At 46.8% G+C, this 23,362-nt stretch overlaps 1 protein-coding gene across 4 annotated transcripts in view; it reads right to left on the bottom strand.

Moving 5' to 3' along the window:
- fgfr3 (fibroblast growth factor receptor 3) overlaps positions 1-23,362 on the bottom strand; it is a 61,679-nt gene that overhangs the window by 33,949 nt on the left and 4,368 nt on the right. For all 4 annotated transcript variants that reach the window (XM_061244590.1, XM_061244589.1, XM_061244591.1 and 1 more), the window contains exons 2-3: positions 17,325-17,528; positions 4,107-4,364 (exon numbers count right to left, since the gene is read on the bottom strand). In XM_061244590.1, coding sequence (XP_061100574.1) covers positions 4,107-4,364; positions 17,325-17,469 — 403 coding nt within the window. In that variant the 5' untranslated portion in view covers positions 17,470-17,528. The remainder of the gene's footprint in view (positions 1-4,106; positions 4,365-17,324; positions 17,529-23,362) is intronic.

Genomic DNA, 23,362 nt, shown 5'->3' with positions numbered 1-23,362 from the left:
AGAACACAGCGTTCGCCTTGATTTGCGTCAAGCAGAGACGTGTGCTTAAGGCACGGCAAAAACAAAGTATAGGGTTGTTGCAACAGTCTCCTTAACAGCAGAAACCGGGGCCGGTGCGTGGATCTGAGAGGTGGTGCTGCAGTGCAGTCCGTCTCTGATAAAGGCTTGGAAAAGTCTCCGGTCTCCTGGCGGTGTTCCCAGTGCATACGCGGGAGCGACGTTTCTAATTCCTCGCCACCCCATCTGTTTTCAATGATGCAGCCTTTCAGCCTAATTGCTTTGTAATGAATTGTCAATAACGGGCTCAGCTGGTACTGTGAATTTACAGGGAAATGAGGCAAATTAAACTGTCGCAAGCCCCCCTCCCTATGCTCCCTGCTACCCGTTCACAGTTCTTTAAAGAAACACACTGGCCATATTGGCCTTGAACAATTGGCTCCTTATGCCGTGACATATCAGCGGCGTCTTTTTCCGCAGTTTGTTGTTTATTGTGAAAACAGGAAGGCTAGCGGGACTGTCTGGGCGGGCGGGGGGCCTCCGGTCTGCGGTGTGTGTGCGGGGGCGGGCTCGGCTGAAGTTGGCGGATGAACAGAAGCGGAGTCGCGGGCTCTCGGCCTGAGAGCGCAACAAAGGGGCCCGATACCGCCGCGCGGTGGGCGTGGAACCAGGAGCGCGCGGCTGCAGTACCGCCAACTTTCACACTGAGCCAAGCCTCCGACAATGCTACAGCGCCAACTTTACCTCTGGAGAACAACGCTAACTTTACCACGGGAGAACAACGCTAACTTTACCTCTGGTAAAAAACGCTAACTTTACCTCTAGAGAACCAACACTTGGTTTTAGCTGCATTGTATCACAGAATATATGCAACAGTTATATTATTCACACAAATGACACATTTCACTTTTTTGCATTATGTGCAAACCTACAGCCCTAATTCAGCAAATATAGGAACTAATTATACCACCGAGATCTGAGGCTGCAATAAAAACCAGCATACACACAGCCCACCATGGCACTGAGTTAGAGGAACAACGCTAACTTTATCTCTGGAGAATCAACACAAACTTTACCGCTGCAGGAACAAGGCTAACCCTCCCGCTGAAGGCAAAACATTAACTTTACCTCTGGCTGAAACAAGGCTAACTTCACCTCTGGAGAAACAACACTAACTTTACAGCTGCAGAAACAAGGCTATCTTTACCTCCGAGTGGAGCTCAAACAAACACTAAGCTTTCCTCTGGGTGAAACAATATTATCCATACCACTGGGTGAAGGCTAAAGGTCTCCAACACACTTTCAGTATGAACAAAGACTGCAGAAACTGCACTGCACTGATCTGATAGGGCCCCAGTGACAGACCTTAATACAATCACTAATAATAGTAATAATAACTATAATAATAACCTTTATTTATGTAGCACATTTTATACAAGCAAGTACAATTTAACATGTTTTACAAAAGATAAAAGCATAGCAAAAATGACGAGTACGAGAAAAGGAGAATAACAATAAAAATAGAAGGAAGAAAAACAAAATGGGTCATTAAAAATCCCAGCCTCTCGACCAGTGGAAGAACATCTCTCACATTATAGAGGAGGGTCCAACTCAAGAGCTTTTATCATATGTTTTAAGAGAGGAACGTGTGCAATAATGGAAGGGTAAACAGTGGACATGCAGCCACCAAACAGCCTGCTGCGTTCCCAAAGCGGAGGAATAAAAAGACGCTCTGCATTCATGTCCTCTTAGTCACAATGCGAGAATCTCCACCCACAGCACTGATGCCATTTTCCCACAGGCTAATTAGCGAGTGCTGTCTGTAAGCCTGCACACCTTGGCTCGACGGTGCAATCGTCTCCACGTCACAGACTGCTGTTGTGTGCTTGAACAGGCTATGTGCATTTCTTTTGAATGTGTCATACACTTTAGCATACCTTTATGCATAACATTTAGTCTGAGAAAGCATTGTTTCCCACAGGAAAGCTGCTCGTCGAGGAGATATGCTAACACTAACCTGGCCCTTGAGGGCGGTAGAGCTGCCAGTTTACATTCCTCCCCTCCAATCAGGACCTGGGTCACCAGGCGAGTTCAATCTCCAGCCAATCAGTGGCAATAATCAAATATTATATAATAATAATAATTTGTTATTTAGCTGATGCTTTTCTTACAGATCATTAGACTAAGCAGGGGACAGTCCCTCCTGGAGCAATGTGTGGTTAAGGGCCTTGCTCAAGGGCCCAACAGCTGTGCAGATCATATTGTGGCTACACCGGGGCTTGAACCACCGACCTTCCGGGTCCCAGTCACGCACCTTCAGCACTAGCCAAAAGGCTTCCCCATATCAATGAACTATCAGGTAGTATGTTTGGCGGTTGTGGAGCAGTTACTGTCAGACCGCATGAGCGATGTGTGTGAACTGGGGGAAGGAAGGAACATTGCAGGTTATGGCCTTGCCGGTCAAAAGACCTACATTTCATTAAGTATTTAGACTGGTTTTAGCTGGATTCTGATTGGCTAGGGAAAATAACAGTGACAGCAGTGTAAGAAACGGCGCGATTAGGCCGGTCCTCCTTATCTGGGCTAAGTGCTCAGTTGTCAGGGCGGCTTAGCGTCACGAGCTGGCCACATGGCTGGGGTAAGTGCAGCTACTCAGTGGTGGCCTTGTGTCAAGTGTTTGAGTGGAGAACAGCAGTACAGTTAGCCGTGTGGCCCTTCACAAGAGCTTTTAGAAAGAGGCTGAACACAGCCACATGCTGCCATGGGCACCGACACCCCAATGGCTGTGCTGGGTCACACAAGGCCATTTCTACCACTTCAGGGCAACTGCAGCAGATATGCTAACTGGTCTGTCCTCAAGTTGTTCAGTTCAACTTGCGATTCATGTGCACACAGACACTATCTTTCTCTCTCTTTCTCTCTCTCTGTCTCACTCTCTCCCTCTCACACACACTTTTTCAATCTCATTCTCTCTCTCTTTCTCCATCTCTCTCTCTCTCTCTCTCTCTCTCTCTCTATCTCTCTCTCTCTCTCACACACACACACAATTACAAATGTCCAACAGAATCAACTGAAGGTTGACTTTTGGCATGACAATGATCCCTGCCCAGAATTGGTTGGGTTGCAGTGGATGTGCAGTAATGTAGGGTGAAAGAGGGGTTAAATGGATCTGTATGTATGATTATAATCTTTAATATGCATAATGTGTGATGAAGCACTGCAGGGCTAAACCAGATGTCCCCAGGGGAGGAGGGGGGCGGTGGGGTGTATTTGGAAAGGCAGGTAAGCCACACGTATCACACAGAACCAGACAGCTACTATTTCCGATGCTGGTGCCAGCTAACAGACACATGGCTCTGTTCAGGCAGACAAGGTCTGGTTCCTGTTCAGCGCTGGGCAAACGAGCTTTAAATCTCCATCAAATACCTCCCATCCCTGCTCTAACGCCATCTCCAACACGACTGCCACTGCTGACTTAATTAGGTCATAACAGAGAGGTGCCTGCTGTCTCTTTCTCTCCCAGTGCATTATGGGAAACGTCGCAATGCTCTGTACCTGCTGCACTGCACCCCACCTCATGATATATGACAGGTTGGCTCACTATTTATTGAAACAGTCAATTATTTTAAAGCAGGTTGACAAGTTATCAGCCTGTCAAAAAATAACAGGTCAACTGCCTAATTATTTTTGCATATTTTATCACATATTCAACATTTTAATGTTGCATACACACAGGTCTTATTAACATTTTACATGTCAGCCTTGTATTTGATATAAAATACACCATTCCAATCTGAGTGCTGTTTGCAGGAATGCTTAGGTGTCATATGTAATGTAAGTACATTCGATAGTTTTTAGAGTATTATTCAGTGTTTCTGAGTTCCTGAATTCAGGACCAGCATAATAGGCAGCCTGTTACCAGACCTGTACCCCTTATTTAACAGGTCAGATCAACGTGTAGAAAGCATGTAAATCAGTGTAGTGTTGAATTAGTCCAGGGCAAAAGTCCAAACCAGTGTGTAGTGCAACTTTTGTCCAAACTCAACTCTTCCTGCCCCCCCCCCCATCCCTTATGTTAAATCAAAGCAGATAATCAGACGGATTCTTACCTGCTACTTTTACAGTGAAGTTTCCGAGCAGCGTGTTGCCGTGCCAACAGGAGTACACCCCGGAATCCTCGTAAGACACGTTGATGATGCGCAGCACCCTCTGCCCCACTCGCGTGCGGTTGCTAGGCGACAGTCCCGCGCTATCCTTGAGCCATGTGATTGGCTGTGCCACGCCCTGGGGGGTGCAGGTAAGGTCCAGAGTGTCGCCGATCCCAAGGACGAAATCCTCCAGGAAGGCGGCCTCACTGGACACGGAGTCTGAGAGAGAAAATGAGGGGGGGGGGGGGGGCCTAGGTTACACTTTATAATAGGGTTCATAAATAGGAATTTAACTTAGATTGTATGCAAATACATAAATTAAGCATGAAATTAACTTTTCACTGGTTATTGTATTTGTTAACTACAAACAAATGCATTAGTTATAAGAATATTTATTAAACCATAAATAGATGATTATTAGTTAAGCCATTAAGAAATACGTTCACATTTTTTTTTATAATATGAATTGGCTTTAACTAATGTTGTTCTTCACATGGATTAATGATGTAAAAATGCATAAACAATGCTGTAAAGATTAACTTCTCAGTAGTTAGTTAGTTAGTTAGTTAGTAACAACGACATTAGTTGCCTATTAATGCCTATTCAAGCAACCTGATTCCTGATTCTAAATTGTTACCAAAATAGGCATCAGAATTCAAACTGGTATCAGAACTCATAGTGGAATTAATACCCGCATTAGAAATGAAGGCCACATGGGATTATGAACAAAAGTAATCAAAACTCACTTTAGAACTGACACACTTTTCAATCAGAATGTTGGCATCAAAACGCATATTAGAATGAAAACCCAGTGTTGAAACCGTTGGGATTTTCAGCAGTTGAAAGCTGCTTGGCTTGCCACTGCTCAGTACGCCAACAACATATGCTATTCTCTGAGAACTGCTGAACTGGTGAAAACGGCACATTAAAATTCGGGAATGCATTAAATTTAAGCCTCTGTAGTAATGAAGAAAAAATAAAGTAGTCAGAAATGCATTCGGAGCACACTGGCTCTTCAAATACCTGTAAAATTCAGTCATTAAGTCTTCAAACGGAAAAGTTTAACAAAGCTCAGGAAAGTCTCGACAGAGTAATGTTAAATAAATAATGCCACTAGTAAAGGGTTTTCTCTCATTTTCTGCCCTTGGAAGAGGACATCAGTTCGTGATAAACAGCAGCTCTTCTGGGCTGGAGTGACACCCATTTTCATGCCATTCCTGTCAACGTCCCCACGTTCGGAGAACCCCAATCACAGCGGACCGTACTGAACCTTATAAAACACGTTGCTTCAATCCTGGATTCTGATTGGCTGAGACCACATTGATTGTAAATCTGATGCAGTAACAATTATTCAAACTGCCATTTTGTGAACAATATCACTCCATGTACAAACCATTACTAACAATAAATAATATTGTGTCATCAGTTCATTAACATTTATAAAAAGCAGTATGGCACTTGAGGCTGTGCTGTATTGTGCGAGTGAATACTCTGCTTCACGTCACGGCTAACACGCCTGTAGCCCTGACTGTATGCATACCACCGCACGACCTTCGAGGAAGAGGAGAAGGAACGTGAGGATGAAGAGCAGCTGAGAGGTAGACCGGGCGTCACGAGCAGAGCAAGCCGCCAAGGACGGGGCGCAAGTGAGTGTGGGAGGGGTGCAGAGTGAGTGTGGGAGGGGTGCAGAGTGAGTGTGGGAGGGGTGCAGAGTGAGTGTGGGAGGGGGGAAAAGCAAACACAACTCCTCCTTTTTCTCCTATGGAAGGAACGGCCCAGGCCCAGCCGAACATCAAAGAGAGACGTAGGAATAAATCTCTCTCCCCCCCCTTCACCCTGTGCCTCAGCCTTTCCGTGCCTCTCTCTCCGAGGCGGCTCTTTTGGGCGAAGGTCCGCCCGGCGACAGCAGCTCACAGCCCCAGTGCAGACAGAGACCCCTTCAGCACACGCCCTGGGTGAGCAGGCAGCGGATGTACGGCAGAATAATTACACACAAACGCCCTCTGTGATGAGGTGAGACGCAACGGCTGGCCAATGAGGTGAGCAGCTTGGAGGTGAGAAGCAACAGCTGGCCAATGAGGTCAGCTGCTGAGACTGACAAATGAGATGAGCGGTAGACGCTGGCCAATGAGATGAGCAGCTTAGAGGTGAGGTGAGAAGCAACGGCTGGCCAATGAGGTCAGCTGCTTATATTGGCCAATAAGATGAGCTGTTTAGACAGGCCAATGAGGCAAGTCCCAGGATGCCCAATGAGGTGAGCAGCAAAGGCTGGCCAATAACATGGTTTATATTGACTGACGAGGGTAGCAAATTTAAAAGAAAAACATGTTCATTGTGTGGTTCTCCTGTTCAATGCACTCAAACCAAAATGGACATAAATTTGGACCGTCAGTTAATTCTCCCCTGGAGCCAAAACCCAGACAAAATAACATATGTTCACGTTCAAACAATGCCAATGCGAGCCAGGAATGGGGGATCTCTGATTAGCAACTGAGCAATAGGATGTCCTGAACATGAGATAATGTTATTTTCAAAGTGAGTTTACAGGCCATCTTAAGTCAAACAGACACCAAAAAGAAAAGAGAAGATCTACAGTCTTAGTCTCGTCCCTGTGGGACATTTTATCTTCTGTTAATCATGACGAACACTTTTATTACAGCTCCAAATTACATTTCACAGGAAGTGTAAGAGCAATGGCTGGTCTCATTGTTCGCTGGAGGGGAATGTGGTCTTCTCTCTCTGTGGGTCGAAGTTGAGTTAGCGTTACTCACTCCCAGTACGAGACACACCGACCTTTGAATCACGTAGCGGCAGACACAGGTGACTCAGAGATGTCACACAGGTGACTGAGATCTCATACAGGTGAGACAATCCTGAGGTCTCATTTTGGAAAAAGAAAGTGGAGAAGGAGGGAAAGCCACAGCTGGTGTTTCACACAAAAATCGAAGCTGGGCTTTACTTTCCTAAAGTTCAAGGCACTTTTGTTTGAGAAAGAGAGAGATTGGCATGTCCAGTAGAAATAATTTATATTTAATAGAAATATCCGCCATTTTGGCTCTTGTGATTTTAAACAGTGAGATTGGCTGGACTTCTGCGTGGTGTAAGCATGCTGCCCCAAGGGTTAATGGGTAACTAATCCTTTCCCTTTCTGCATTGAACTCCCATCTTTTGTGAAGTGGATTGAATTTTCTGGAAGAATGCATAACTGCCTTAGAATGAAGTTTAACCTGATGCTCTATCAGGAGCCCCCCCCACCAAAACGACCTGCCTCCACCTCCCCACCTCCTCCAGTTTTTACACTGAATGCTAAAAAGACACGGTCAGCAGCAGCACCCAGACTTGAGCCTCATCTCAGTCTCATGGTCTCTGGCAGGTTTGAGTTTTCAGTCAGCCCGTTTGGAGTGGGAGATGTTCCGGACTTGGGGCCAGCTGGAATTGGGGTGTTTACAGAGGGTGTGTGTGTGTGTGTGTGTAGGGGCGGAACTGACAGTGCACTTTGGCCACTTCATAAATCACGGGGTACACCGCACGCTCTTGGCCCGAGATCATAACACATCTCACCTCTGAAAAAACAGAGAGGTCTGTACCCCCGGCCAGAGACAGGACCTCTCCTTACTGACCCCGAGCCCTTTATTTACTTTAATTTTTTTGGGGGGTCTCCGCATGCCAGGAGAAGTGCAGGGAGGTGCCGGGGTGAAAGGGGGCGTTATTTGGACACCTGGCCCCTATGACACCTGGGACCATGAGCTGACACGAAGATGGCGGGGTGGGGAGTTGGCGATGCCTTCTCTCCCTGCCCCCACCCCCGCCCTCTAATAGGTGAGCCCAACTTCCCTCAGTAATCACAACCCCAATGACCCGCTGTCCGTCAATAATAATAATCATTTGTTATTTAGCGGACGCTTTTATTCAAATTGACCCTGGACCTTCATGTGCCTTAAAGTGGACAAAAATACTATCTAATTCACCCCCCCCCCCCTCGTTCTTTGTGCCATCCATTCTAAAGCAGGTTGGATGTGACTCCCCAGGACAAAATGATCTATAATCCCTTCGCTGCAAATGCCAGTGACTACGCATCCATGCAAGGTAACTTAAAAAAAGGCCAAGAGTCGCAAAGCTTTTACATCAAAATGCAGAGGATCCACCTCCTAAATAAATCGTCGGAGACATGAAACCTGATCCAAACGATCCGTCACGCTTATTTTTATTAGCGCTCCCAGCCCACGCCGGCTGATTTCCCGTCACTCAGAGAGATAATGGCTGCTTGTTCTCGCCAGCCACTCTTCGCCGTGATGCAACATCAGAAACAGGTTAAAACACGCCAGCCAACGGCCCCGTAAGACACACAGCTCCTCTCCTGGATTCTCTGAAAACATTAACAGTTACTTTATTGGGCCTGCTCCAAAAATAGCAGCACATACCTTTTAAGACAAATGTACATGGCCAGTTCTTTTGAACGTGATGGGATCCAGAGCAGGCATCTGTCTTTACCGAGCCCCCTGTCTGTATAACACAGCGCTAATACACAACCACTGCAGTTTGACATGACACAGCAAGAAGACAAGGGCAGCTCATATTTACATACTCACATAGGATATATTTATACCGCTTCATAATTTTATAAGGCCAGGCCAATGAGTCTTTTGTTCCATTAGTTTAGGATGATAGCTTACTGAACTAAAAACAATATTTGAAATGTTTTCCACGTCTTGCCGGAATTGCAGCTATGTGTGGTGTGCGAATGTGTGTTTGTATGCATGTGTGTGTGTGTTTGTTCGTGCTTGCGTGTGTGTGCGTCTGTTGTGTGCGTGTGCATGTGTGTAGGTGTGTGAGTGGGTGTGTGTGTGTGCTCTTGCATTTGTGTGAAAACTGTAGGAAAAAAATTCAACTTCATCCACACCTCAGTACGCACAGCTGAGTGAAATGATCTGAGTTTTTATTGGAGTTTAAACGGTGGAAAAACCGGCCAATAAAAGGAGCTGATGCGAGCAGGCGTGCAGCGGCAGGGACCGGCTAATGAACTCCACACAAAAAGAGCCAAAAAAAGAGCCAGAAAGGCCCGATTCTGGCAGCGCCTCCCTGAACAGGAGCCCGTGGAAACACAAAGAACCCGTCCAGATCATTCTTCGCCTCTTTCCCTCCCGAAAACACGGGCCGGGCTGCCAGCTCCCGCGTCACATGACCCCCCGCGCCGCCTCTCCTCACAAAGTGCCGGTTTCTCCCGCTCCACGGCTCTGCCGATTGTAAATCCCAGCCCTCTTTGGAAAAGGGGCTCGCGTTCCGTCCTCTTTTTTTAGAAAAGCGCGGTGCCTAATCTCTGTTTAATATGGCTTTGGCCGGATGTAGAGCCCCCAGGACAATGTCTCTAATCTGGGACCGCCTGACAACCTCACACTATCAAAAGACAGGAGGAGGAGAGGGGCTGGGGGAGAGGGGTGGGGGTATTGTATGGAGATCAAGGCGGAGGGGCTTTTCAGCCTGTTGCTTCCATTCACCCCCCAAGAGAAGAGAGGCGCTTTATCAAAAGCCCCAAAGTTAAAGATAGCCGCTGCTTCCAAACATCCCCCCCCCCCCCCCCACTCCTCGCCTTCCTCCTTCTCCGCCACACTAATTAACATGGGAAGCTACTGTACGTCCAGAGGGCCTCGTTAAAGCCAAAATCGCCCCCATCCCGCCCAGCCCTAGCCCCCGCTCCCCCCCCTTCAGACTGTGGCGGTATTTAGCTGGTGGTAATTGTCATTCAGAAGACGAACTGGCCTAGTTTCAATTCACCAAACGCACTGTAAACGCTTGTCTTGGAGCCCCCCCCCACTCAAAAAAACTAAGGAAATTATGAAATGAATTGCGGTTAATCCAGGACTTCTCTGTCCATCCACCGGATGTCCGACCCCGGGCAGATCCGTCCCCGAGGAAACTAACTCTACACTACAGGGGCTGCCAGTACACCCAGTGTAGACTGGGCAGGCTTACTGTAGGGTAATGCCTGGATCAAAGCTTGTGATTAATAATTCTGCTGCTAGCTTTTCCTCTCCACAGGCTACTGTCTCTTACTGTCTGCGGTCAGTCTGAACATTTCATTTCAGTCTGTTGCAGTATGTATTTCAGTGATATTTCTGTTATTTCAGTCTTACTTCAGTTTTATATTGCCTGGTGAAATTGAGCAAAAGAGGAGATGGGGGGGAGCTGATTGAATCATCTACCCCCCGAAAAGGAGGCGCTTCCATTCTGAGTCACATGACCCCAGCATGACCTCCCACGCTGTGGACCCCGCCCACCTCACAGACAGAGATATCACTGTCATCCCCTTTCACATAAAACCTGCTTCAAAACCATGCGAATCACCTTCCCCTACGATAAGGCCCCTAATCAGTACAATTTAGCAGATTCTATTACCCAAAGTCACTTACAAAACACACTGTTCAATGGGCTACAAGGACAAGTGTAAATAAATAATTAACGCATAATTCATTATTAATGAGTCAATGTGTAGTGTGCTAGAATCAAGTCTATTTTATGCCCAAATGACATACCAAGAGTATCACCTCCATAGAGATGCATATAACACCTGTTGTTACACAAAGAGCTCTTCATAGAGGTGTGTAATGCATTACCTATAACACCCTCTGCTCTACATAGAGGGGCATAAAGCAGTATAAAGCAGGTGTGCACACCAGTAATGTGGCTGGTTTCACTGGCTTGGTTTTTCTGTAGAGAGCTGACCGCTTCCTGTGTGTTTCTGAAGGTTGTCGGCCTTAGGCCCACTGCCTCTTCACACCGTTTGAGGACTGCTGCAGTTCCCTCTGTCCTTAAGCACTGCTCCCGTTTACAGAGACAGAGAGAGATGGAGAGTTGAGAGACCGAGACAGAGAGAGAGAGAGAGAGAGAGAGAGAGGCAGAGAGAGACAGAAAGGGAGGGGGGAGAGAGTGACAGAGACATGGAGAGTTGAGAGACTGAGACAGAGAGAGAGAGAGACCGAGATAGAGAGAGAGAGAGAGGGAGAGAGAGAGACATAGAGACGTAGAGAGAGTAGTTCTGGCCAATCATAACCGCTGCAGGACCCGCACGCTCTCAGATTGGCCATTGCAGTGCAGCAGTGGGACCAGAATGCTCTTCGGTGTAACATTCGAGACACCTCACGGCGTGGTCGGGCGTGAAACTGCATTGCACGTGACCGTCTAGACAAGGACAGTGTGTGTGTGCTGCGGAGAGGACAGTGTGTGTGCGCTGCAGAGACCGTCTGGACAAGGACAGTGTGTGTGTGCTGCAGAGAACAGCATTCCGAGACGAAAAACACCTCATCCGGCCCGCTGCACTCTCATACCGCACCCCCACCCCCTTACCGAGCCCCCAGAACCCTACAGCAACTGGGGCAGGAGAGGGGCTCCTCTTGTCTGGGAGAACAACTGCGTACAGTTGTTCCCGGATGTCTAAACCAACGCACCAGCCATCAATCACAGCTGGGTTCCTCCACCTTCCCACAATCCTCTATGATAGAGTCAGCTTCCTGCCACAATGGAGCCTCTCTCTTTCCCTTCTCTTTTCTTGTTTGGAGCTCTAAAACTCAAACCTATCCTATACTCTTGTTAGAGTATACAGTATTATAATGCAATATCTCACATCAAACACTGGGCTGAATATTTGAAATAAAAGAGCAGCTCATGAATTGCAGTGTATCCATAATATGAAAGGCAAGGACCGTGGTCACACCTGAGCAACACACATTTGTGTGTCATTGATACTTTCAGAGCATGTGTGTCAGTGTAGACATAACATGTAAATAGACGAGACAGATGAAGAGAATGATCATTTGTCCTTTTGCATAATTAATATTAAACACAAGGTAGTGTTGACACAGTATTGATCTGGTGCAAAGCCAGCGGTGCAGAGCAGTGTGTAAGGGCTATTCAATTACACTGAGGCATTTAGCGGAGGCTATTATCACCAGTGATGGACATACAGTATGAGTGTATATAAGTGTAGAAGTTTAAGTGACAGACAGATCTCAGTCTGATTTTAATGGAATGTACAATGAGGAGTATGTACTGGTCAATACCATCTCTCCAGGCTCGCCCTGTCACATCAGCCCATGTCCACACAGTAAGTGATTTGGTTAACCAGTTGCAGGAAGTCTATTTATTTTTTAGCTTATTGACAACCCAAGGAACTGGGCAACCGAGTGATGAGAGAAGTTGCCCGTTGCTTATTTTCCTGCATCACCCGTCAACATGGAAACAGAGTTCGGCATTAGACTTAAACCCTGGCTCACCCACTGGTTCCAGCGCGACACTTCCGCATACATCTCTCATAGCTTTAGGGATCATCAGATCACAGTCCTCCATGGCCAAGAACCGCTGGTTTTCTACCCTCCCTTTATCTGACAGTCAGATGTGAAGCCAGTCAATCAGTAGCACTAATTGTTCAGCTATTTACCTGGAAGGAAATAAAACCAGGGCTGGATTTGGATTCATGGTCCAGATTTGATGATTCTGCCTACATCTCTCTCCGCGGTTTCTCTGGGCCTGTGGTGGTGTAAGGGGTGGTGCAGCCTCATAGCGTGGCTGGGTGAGTTTGGGGTCCATCGGGCGCAGAGTGAGGCTCAAACAAAAGCGCACACACAGCCCAGCCGGATCTAGCCGCCCCTCGGCCCAACATAAAGACCCGTCTGCTGGGGGGGCGGGAGGCAGAGGGGCTAATCCGCTCAGCACGGGCTGATGCGAATATTAATGATTATTAAGAGTGTGAGTACGTGTGTGTGTGTGTGTGTGTGTGTGTGTGTGTGTGTGCATGTGCCTGTGTGTGTGTGTATGTGTGTGTGTGTGTGCATGTGCCTGTGTGTGTGTGTGTGTGTGTGTGTGTGCATGTGCCTGTGTGCGTGTGTGTGTGTGTGTGTGTGCATGTGTGTGTGAGTGGGTGTGTGCGTGGGTGTGTGTGTGTGTGTGTGCATGTGTGTGTGAGTGGGCGTGTGCGTGTGTGCATGTGCCAGTGTGTGCCTGTGAGTGTGCATGTGTCTGTGCCTGTGTGTGTGCGCATGTGCCTGTGTGTGTGTGTGTGTGTGCGCATGTGCCTGTGTGTGTGTGTCTGTGCATGTGTGTAGGGGTGAAGGGTCACTTACAGCAACCATTTTAGGCCTCAAACAGAGTTTAATAAAGCAGGAGACATGTCTGTTACCCTCGGCGACCGCCCGGAGACACCCGGCTGTCCAGTGCCCCCTTCACTTCGCTTAACGTGCAAATATTCCCGAATATTCCATCAGTCTCGACTCCCGCCTGAGTCCCGCCCACTACACACCACACAACAAGGCTCTTTGTATCCCGGCAGGTCTGACTTATCTAAACCATCTCAACAATTTCCTTAAGGCAGACCTGTAATTAAAAACCAGCCATACGTCAAGCCGGCTGACAGCTAGAAACTGTTGTGAACTGTCCAGAGCTGCTTTGCGGTGTAAATCAAAAGCCTTTCACTCATACTCGTAAGAGAGACGGAGAAAAAGCCGAGAGGGTATGGAGAGGGAGGGAGACCGGGAGGGAGGCAGTGTTTGGGGGTCTGTGTTTTACATGTAATTCATGACCAGGACATGCAGAAAGGTTCAAAGTTTGATCTGTGGTATACAACCCAACATCTATCAGAGCTTACTCTGGCTCTGCAGTGATTGGTTGGGGTGTTATTGGTCACTGCAGCTCTTCAGTGATTGGCTGGAGCGGTCTCATTACACACCCATTAGGCATAGACGATATCATTACTGTAACATTAGCTGTAGTTAACTACTACTTGCAGTAGTTTTTGGAGTGCCATACAGCTAACAAAGATATCACAATACAGGGCAAGTCTTTGGTATCTTCTAAGGTTCTGGGGTGAGATGTTTAAAACAAACTCTGTCGGTTTCCAAACCTGAACCCCTTACAGCTCACACATAGAGGATATAAAAAACCATGTGTGTGGGTCTGTACGGCAGTGTGTAGCCAACACGGGCCTGCTGTGCTTACAGAGAGCGTAAACACCGCTTGAGTGTGTGGGTTCAACAGCCTGGTTGTGACGGGGTCAGTTTGGAGAATGCGATAAACAATACAATTTTAACAGGTCAAAACATCACCTGTGCTGTCTGAAAGCTGTGTACAGTCTCAACCACTGAAAGCCTTTATATCAGTGACCTTACAGAGCCTGACCCTCCATGCTGACTGCAAGCAGCACTTGACTGGCAGTGATCACTGTGGTAGTGGTGTGTGTGTGTGTGCATGCAGGCTGGTGTGTGTGTGTATGACGGTGTGTGTATGCATGTGTGGGTTTGCACTTGACTGGCAGTAATGGAGTGTAAGCGGTCTCTGAGTGAGAGAGAGGCATGGGTGTAAATCTCATGGCTCCAGCTGTAAAAGGCTGAGCGAGGGAGGTGTGTGTGTCTGTGTGTGTGTGTGTGTGTGTGTGTGTGTGTGGGTGTAAATCTCGTGGCTCCAACTGTAAAAGGAGCCAGAGAGTTTCTGCCCTGCTGAAGAGCCAGGAATCCTGCTGCCATTTAGAGCCCCCACTGAGAGAGGGAGAGAGAGAGGGGCACGCACTTACACACACATACACACACGAACATGCATACACACACACTTACACACACAAGCATACACACACACATACATACACACACAAACAATTACACACACACATGCATACACACACACATGCACACATACGCACATGCGCACTCACACAAACACACGCACTATACTCACAGGTGTTCACAGAAACACACCATGTGTGAAGGTACCATATAGTGAGCCAGTAAGGCTGTCACTCAAAGCTCTGTGTTTAAAACTCTCCAAGCCTTTTACTGGAGGAGAATTATGTATTTGAACACAAATCAAAGCAAAGAGATAAAGTGTGAACGCCGGCTTTGGTTTTCAGGCTGTTTTGTTCCATTCATTTTTTTCCTTTTTAATTTCACACTTCTGAAGGCACTGAACAGCCCAGCAGTCAGCTCTGCTGATCTGCTGAAAGGCCCATTATGTGCTGCTGAACTTATAGTAACACAAACTATATTTAGCTTATTGTTTTTCTTATGCCAAAACACAGGGACGGGTGTAGATAGAAGCCAGACTGGACTCACTGGTAAACCTGTGAGAAAATGTTTCTGTCACACAAACACATGACTCGTCAAATATGCAGCGCGCAGCGATAAAATGGAGTGACTGACAGGTGTGTCTCCCCATGTTACGAACGCAGAGAGAGCGAGAGAGAGCGAGAGAGAGAGAGAGAGAGCAGGCATAGCTGCCCCACCTCTCTGTGGAGCTAAACTGCTGTCCGGTTTCCCCACTGCAGGCGGTGAAAGTGCCGTTGTAGGAGCCACCGTTACACCCACCCCTCTGTCCTGAAAAGAGCGCTACAGCGTGATGAAGAGTCAGAGAGCTAAACACAGCTGCTGAAACAGGTGATCACTGCACAGCACGTGTGGAGGGAGAGTGGGAGAGAGTCACTGAGTGACCACCATAACAGACAAGAGAGTCGTTTCACATTCTATTCACATAGTTACTGTTATTGTGTTGTTCACTTTCGTTATTATTTACTGCACCGTACTTAGATTTCATTCATTTTCATCTGTTTCGACAATATTTACAGCTGTATTTCATGCCAATAATGCATTCTGAATTTGAGAGGGAGAGAGAGTGAGAGTGAGAGCACAAAAAAAGGGAAAAGGAAAGAACTCTTGACAGGGAGGGCGTGAGAGAAAAAGAGAGTGAGGGTGAGAGAGAGAGGAAGAGACAGTGCGAGAGAGAGGGAGAGATAGAGGGAGGAAGAGGATGAGAGAGAGGGCAAGAGAGTGCGAGAGAGAAAGAGGAGAGAGGGAGAGGGTCAGAGAGAGGCAGAGAGGGAGAGGGTGAGATAGGCAGAGAGAGAAAGAGAGGGAGAGACAGAGAGAGGGAGAGAAAGAGAAAGAGAGGGAGCACACATGTCCTGTGTTTATGAATTCCGTCAGATTCTCCTATCTCAGATTCCTCGGGCCCATCTGTTTGTAAATGATCATGGTTTTATCCCCTCTGCTGTCCCGTCCGAGGATACGGGGCGCAGGGGCCGTCCCGCCTGGGATGGGGCTTATCGTCCCCCTGTAGGGTTTTGGCCCAGAGAGGGACAGGCGTACAGATCAGCGTATCAGTTCCCCAGTCTCAGTCTTACAGCTGGAATGCTAACCGTGTCAGAGACACAGCTGGTGCAGAGAGCAGGAGTGCGCTCCCTATGTGGGAGAAATGCTTACACATTTTCAGTAAGAGAGCAGAGTGTGTTATGTGGTGGTTAGTAGAGATGTGGTAACGCTGTGTAGCAGGTCTGCAGGTTAATGGTCAGTAAACTTGCTGGCTGTCATGGCCTCTATGGTTCACACGGGTGTGAGTATGTGTTTGCATGAGTTGTATAGAGTGTGTGTGCATGTGTCGTGTATGTGTATTGTGTGTGTGGCGGCCTGTAGCATAATGGTTAAGGTACATGACTGGGACCCGCAAGGTCGGTGGTTTGATCCCCGGTGTAGCCACAATAAGATCCGCTCAGCCGTTGGGCCCTTGAGCCCTTAACCCAGCATTGCTCCAGGGGAGGATTGTCTCCTGCTTAGTCTAATCAACTGTACGTCGCTCTGGATAAGAGCGTCTGCCAAATGCCATTAATGTAATGTAATGTAGTGTGTGTTGTGTATGTGTGTTTGTGTGTATACTGTGTGTGGATATAGTGTGTGTAGTGTGTTTGTGTATCGTGTATCTGTAGTGAGTGTGTAGTGAGTGTGTGTACAGTACAGTATAGTATGTGTGTGTATATAGTGTGTATAGTGTATAGTGTGTGAGTGCATGTGTGTATGTATAGTGTGTGTATGTGTGTGTATAGTGTGTGTGTGCATATAGTGTGTATGTGTGTATAGTGTGTATAGTGTATGTGTGTGTGTATAGTGTGTGCATGTGTGTATGTGTGTGTATGTATAGTGTATGTATAGTGTGTATAGTGTATGTGTGTATAGTGTATAGTGTGTGTGTGTGTGTGTGTATAGTGTGTATAGTGCATGTGTGTGTATAGTGTGTATAGTGTATGTGTGTATAGTGTATAGTGTGTGTGTGTGTGTGTGTGTATAGTGTGTATAGTGCATGTGTGTGTATAGTGTGTATAGTGTGTGTGTGTGTGTGTGTGTATAGTGTGTATAGTGTGTGTGTGTACAGTACCTGCAGGCCTGGCAGTAGGGATCCTGGCAGTGGAGCTGCAGTGCAGGCACAGGGAGCAGAGGACGAAGAGGCTCCACAGGGAGGTCATTCCTCTGGAGGGCAGGGAGAGGCTGGGACCGCTACAGCCCACGGCCGAGTCACGCATCCTCCTCCGCACGCATGCTCCAGAACCAACGCAGGGCACGCTTGGCCCTCTGCACACTCCTGGGGACACGCAAGGGACATTTGTGTGGTCAGGGACACGGGATAAACACGCTGCCACAGACACAGGACAAACACGACAACAGACACACAGGATAAGCATGGTGTTAAAGACACAGGACAAATGGTGCATGAGATAGACTATGAGACACTGTTCACACTCTACTGGGGAAGGTTCACCTATTTGAACTGCTTTAGGAAGGTTATTATTATTGTATGTAAACATCCCACCAGTGCAAAATTATTTCCAGTAATCCAGTAAACTGACCAGGGGGTTCCACTGCACGTTACACTTTTCGGTTCCTTAATTCCAGACTGTTTGTCAATTTGTGGCAGGATAATAATGCGGAATTTCACTTCTGGGTGGTGCAGATTTTCCGATTTGCGGGAGATTTCTGCTCATTCGCGGGTATCAGGGAGCAGGTGACAAGTTCCAGGAGACTCCCAGAGCCTCTGGGGGAGGTGTGATGTCTGTTAAGTAGGAAAGGCTGGCAAGACGGAAAGTCCCACTGCACCCAAACTGTGCCCTCAGATATTCTGTACACTGGCTGTATACAAGTATAGAGCTCCGAACTGAACTCTCTGTCCCTGCCAGTGTGTTTCTGACTGGCTCACATTATGAATATTCACAGAGGCGTTCTTCAGGACAGAACAAGCGCTGTCTCTGTTTGAGACGGGATCCTCTACAGCTCAACGTCACAAAGAAATATGGCTTCAATTCGGCATATAATGGTGTAATCTGATTGGATGCGCCTAATTAATTAGAATGCGTAAATGTGTGTCTAATTGGCGTTGCCATGACAGCATCGAGTCACAGACAGCAAGCGGAAATAGGGTAAGCTGTGTGTGAATGACTACCTTGCTGTAAAATTCAGCTTGAGCATTGAGCTGGTCAAGTTTGTCTAGCTGGCTATGAGCTGGTCAACCAGCATGGCCAAGCTGGTCATAAAGCTGGTCTAGCTGGGTATGGTCGACCAACTACCAGCTGCTTGAGCTGGTCAATGCATGTCAAGCTGGGAACTGGTCTGAACTAGTCAACCAGGTACTAGCTGTTTCAAAAACTAGCTTCAGCTGTTTTTTTCAGCAGGGTAGAAAAGGAAACCATGCCAGCTAGCTAACGAGACATAACAACCAAACTAAGGCTTTCGGGTTTGCTAAAACGGATCAGGTCATCTAAATAAATGTGTCTTGAGTCATTGCTTGTGCAACATTATTCCTTCCACTTTGTTGAGGAAAGCCGCGCAACAAATCCCAGCTAATGTTCTGATGTGAACTACCGCCAACGTTTCTATGATTCATTAATCCGACTGTCAAGCCATTTTCTTGCATCAGCAATTTCTCCCTCCGAATGAGGTGGTGAAGAGGTGGCATGAAAGTTATGCATAGCTAGCATAGCAGCTCAGACAACACTGGAGCCATCTCAAAACTTCCACTCGGCTACAGGGGCAGCCTGTAGCCTAGTGGCTATGATACATGACTGGGACCCAGAAGGTTGGTGGCTCAAGCCCTGTTGTCGCCATGATAAGATCCATGCAGCTGTTGGGCCCTTGAACAAGGCCCTTAACCCCACATTGGGGGATTGGCCTCTGCTTAGTCTCATCAACTGTAAGTCGCTTTGGAAAAAAGGATAAACTAAATAACTCTAATGTAATATACATGTAGGTGCTGCGAATCTGTGAGTCTTTTATGTGTAATCAACTGCTTTAATGGGCCAGTTAAGTGCTGAGTACCAACGGAAGCCCGCACACCCTGTGGCTCTCCAGGACCAGGACCTGTGACTTATAGTATCTGTATTGCAACCCCAAAATGGCTGTGATGATTGAGTGGAGAGGTGGGCAGGGTCCTGCACTAGGGCATGTCATTGTATATGTATTAGCACATTCCTAGTTGAACAGAGAACTTGGAACACAGTAGGGCAAAAACATAAAAAACATTGCGCACACTCTCTTGCCCTCTACCCCCCACCAACCCCACCAACCTACCCCAACCGGCAAGTGCAGCTTCAACTGTTGGAGGAAATATAAACTCCAGAAACTAGAACCGTCATTGCTTAAGCCGTGGCCTTTTGCTTTCCTTTCCCATGAAATCTTTCATATTTGGCTCCAGTAGTGGCCCTGTGGGGGGTCGAGCGGTGATGGTAGCGGTCGGGGGTGGGGGAGTGGATCAGTGGCAGGGGGATTTAGGTTTTGGATGTGTGGGGAGGGGGGGGGGGGGAGTTCAGATTTAAGCTGACAAAAAAACCTCACACAAGCGAGCTAAACAACGAACGTCCGCATACCTGGTTTTGTACGGTTCGGGGTTCCGGCGGTTTGTAACTGTGCCCTGGCCAGTTACTCCACACTGTTCCTGAGTGTAACTAGAGAGCCCCCACCCCTTCCCACCCCCGAAATGAAAAGCAGGCTCGATTTCAGCATGGTTTATTTACACAGTTTGATAAGGCCGCTGGTCTTCGCTCACACGGGGGCTAGACGTTGTCCAACTCATTTGATACAGCAAAACCTCAGACGGAGCCTCACTTATCCCAGGAATGTAAACCCACTCACTTCCAGCAGAGAAGACACCGTGTTTGGGCAGACCTACCTACCCTACAAAACATTCAGCCATCTCACCAAAACCCTACCTTCAGCTTACATGGCAATCTCAAACTGGCTAGCTCTAAGACAAAACAAATCTAAAATAATGGCGGCATGGAAAAAAAAACTGCTGCTAATGTGTAGTTAACCTTTCTCTCTCAAAAACAACATGAAAATATTATGAGGAATCATTGAACATAATTGTGGTGGCTAACAGTACTTTTGGCATTTGAAAATGTAATTCTCCCACTGGAGTTTGCAATTAACTCTGAACACATTTGAGGAAAAATAAACTCACCCAATCGTGTATTTGTTTTCAGCCTGTGTAAATAACTAAAATATTAACGCCTGCATTTAGTGTTTAGCACTCCAGTCATACTAAAATATGAAAGTATAACTGCCCACAAAAAGTGCAGCTAACCCAGGGGCCTTGGGTTTCAGCCTGCTGATAGGCAGATAAATAACCTTTACCATCCACTTCCAGACAGCTCTCCAATGGGGAGTTACAATGTAATTACAGCTGAAGTCATTCAATGTCTCAAATTGCACCGAAAAGCCAAGATTTGTTTTTGCTCTACTGCCCTGCAGTTAATTCCTTTAAAAGAAAAGTGTCTCCTCCCTCCAGGTAAATCACGCTGGTCTTTATTGGCAGTTTGGGCCTGGCTGAGCATTAAACACATCTGCTGTGACTTTATTTAAGGGTCTGCGCCACAGTCTCTATACCAGGGACCGTCGAGGGTAAGGAACTGCTGGTTTTCCACCCTCGCTTTACCTGGAAGTCAGGTGTGAAGACAGTCTGGCACTAATTGTTCAGTTAATTACTCGAGAGAAAATAAAACCAGGGTAATCCCTGCTCTATGATTATACTCTTCACTTACTCCTATACCCTTTAACTCTTTGTTCTTACTTCTATACCTCAGGACTGTTCACTCCGTTCTATACCTCTTTACTCATCACTTTCTTATATACCTCTACTGTTCACTCTTTATTCTATACCTCTTTACTCATCACTTTCTTATATACCTCTACTGTTCACTCTTTATTCTATACCTCTCCTCTATACTAATCACTTTCTACTATACCTCTATACTATTCACTCTTGTTTTACCCTGATACTGTTCACTTTTCTTACATACCTCTGTACTGCTCACTCTCTTATATACTGTTCACGCTTTCTTCTCTGCCTCTATTCTGTTCATTCTTCTCTAACTCATCCTCTCTTGCTCTTCTACTCTATTCTATTCTCCCTCTCCATCCCCATCTCCGTAGCATTCTCTCTGGGTCTAATGCATGCAGGGTTTGTAGGCCTTTCCATGCATCTGTGACTGCAGAAACATCACCCCCTCCTTCAGAGATGCTAACTACACTTTATTAGAGAATGCCTGGGCATCTTGGCAGTGCCGGCCATGGCTTAATGCATTTTTCATAGTTTTAAGAGTTTAGCTTCGGGGGGAAAAGGTTTTGCACAGCTACGGCTACTGCAGCTGCTCCTCACAGCGCCAGTAAGAGACGGTCCTGGGGGAATTTGAGTGTGTGTGTGTGTGTGTGTGTGTGTGTGTGCTATTCCCAGCCATCCCACCTGTCAGCTCCACATGTGTGAGCAGCTGTTTCCCATCAGGCCCTCTCTACAGGGATTTTGGGGAGGCGGGGGGGCATGTGGGGCGGGGGGGGGGGGGGGGGGGGTGCTAAGGGGCTAGGGCAGTCAGCTGGACTCTTCACTGAGAAACACTGAGGGGCAGAACCAGCCGGGATATCCTCCCACTACATACAGTACACTCGACCACTTACCAACACCTAACACTGCAAAAACCAAAGAATAAGAGCAGGCCAGAACCAGCTCCAAACACCTGGGATATCCCACCACTGTATACAGTAAACTCAACCTGTGACCAACACCCACCACTGCAGAACCAAATAAGAGGGGGGCAGAACCAGCTCCAAACAGCCAGGATTTCACTACATACACTCAATCACTGACCAACACCCAACACTGCAAAAGCCAAAGAATAAGTTCATCTCAACTAAGTAATTTAGTAGTCATATCTAATTTATTTTGCTTTTTTTTATCTTCCCTCATTGGCAATATTTGGCAGTCTTTTATTTGCCAATGATAAAAGACCATTTCATTTCTCAAGCAAACAGTAACTTTATAATAAGCTAATATTTTCTCATTGAGAGAATAAAAAAATATTGGGTTTCATTGCAAAGCTAAAAACGCTTGACATTTTTTGCAGGGAACAACCATATGTGCTCTTCTGTATACACCTAGAAGAAACGGGCGCAAGCACACATAAATACGTCAGTAGTGTGTTGGCTTTATGGGTCTCCCTTCGGGTCTACTCTGGACTCTGCTGCTGTTCTAACCCAAAAGCGCATAGTTTGGATGTGTGCATAGCACCGGTTTTTACTCTGTTTTATGCATCTTATTTATACTCTGTACAGCACTTGCTCTTATTTCAAATGTGCTTTAAATGTACTGTTAACTTGACTTGTCTTGACTTGCATTCAATCGTCTGTTAAGGTTTAAGACAATTGTTGACTGAAGGCAGGCTTATGTTTTAAATCTACTTTTAATTCTTTCATTTTTATGATTTCCTGCCTCATCTAGCTCTTTCTCCTCTTGGTGTTCTTGTGCTATGAACCGCCAACTGCATTCTACGAGTGAAAAAAAAAAACTAAACATCAACAGGGCTGTCATGCAAAGATATGCGCTTTGCCACATACCACTACTAGTGTGTTTAATAGGCAGAATGGCTTGTCTTCTTCTTCTTTGAATGACAGACCTACAATTACAAAAAACTCAAAACTGTCACACCTTGAAAAGCTAAAACAGGCCCAGGTCCCTGAATACAGTCTGTCGTAAAAGTTGTACCAGACCACTGTTTCACTCTCAAAGGAGATTATATGTGAAGTGGAGGACACACCCTCAGGGGGTAAACATGTCCATCAGGCTGTCTGTTGTCTGTCTGATGCGGTTGTTAGGGGACAGACGGACCTGGATGACCCACGTGAAGGTACTCTAGGATGTTCTGGAATGTTATGTGAATGCGCTACACTGGCAGGTCGTGATGACGTCGCTGGCTTGCTTATGCAAGCGAACGGTTGCAGTTTCCCTAGATTTGCTCATTTATTTACATTTAAGAAAGAAGATGACATAATGTTGTGCTCTAAGTACACAGGATGGAATATTGTGCAAGTAGATTTTTCTAAAATAGGTGATGAGTTTATCCTGAACACCAGGGTTAATGCATCCAACTCTGCTGA

The sequence above is a fragment of the Conger conger genome, chromosome 6, assembly GCF_963514075.1.
Source record: "Conger conger chromosome 6, fConCon1.1, whole genome shotgun sequence".
Classification (NCBI taxonomy): Eukaryota; Metazoa; Chordata; class Actinopteri; order Anguilliformes; family Congridae; genus Conger; species Conger conger.
Note: the sequence above shows the minus strand (reverse complement) of the source record. Positions and strands in the feature narration are given on the sequence as shown.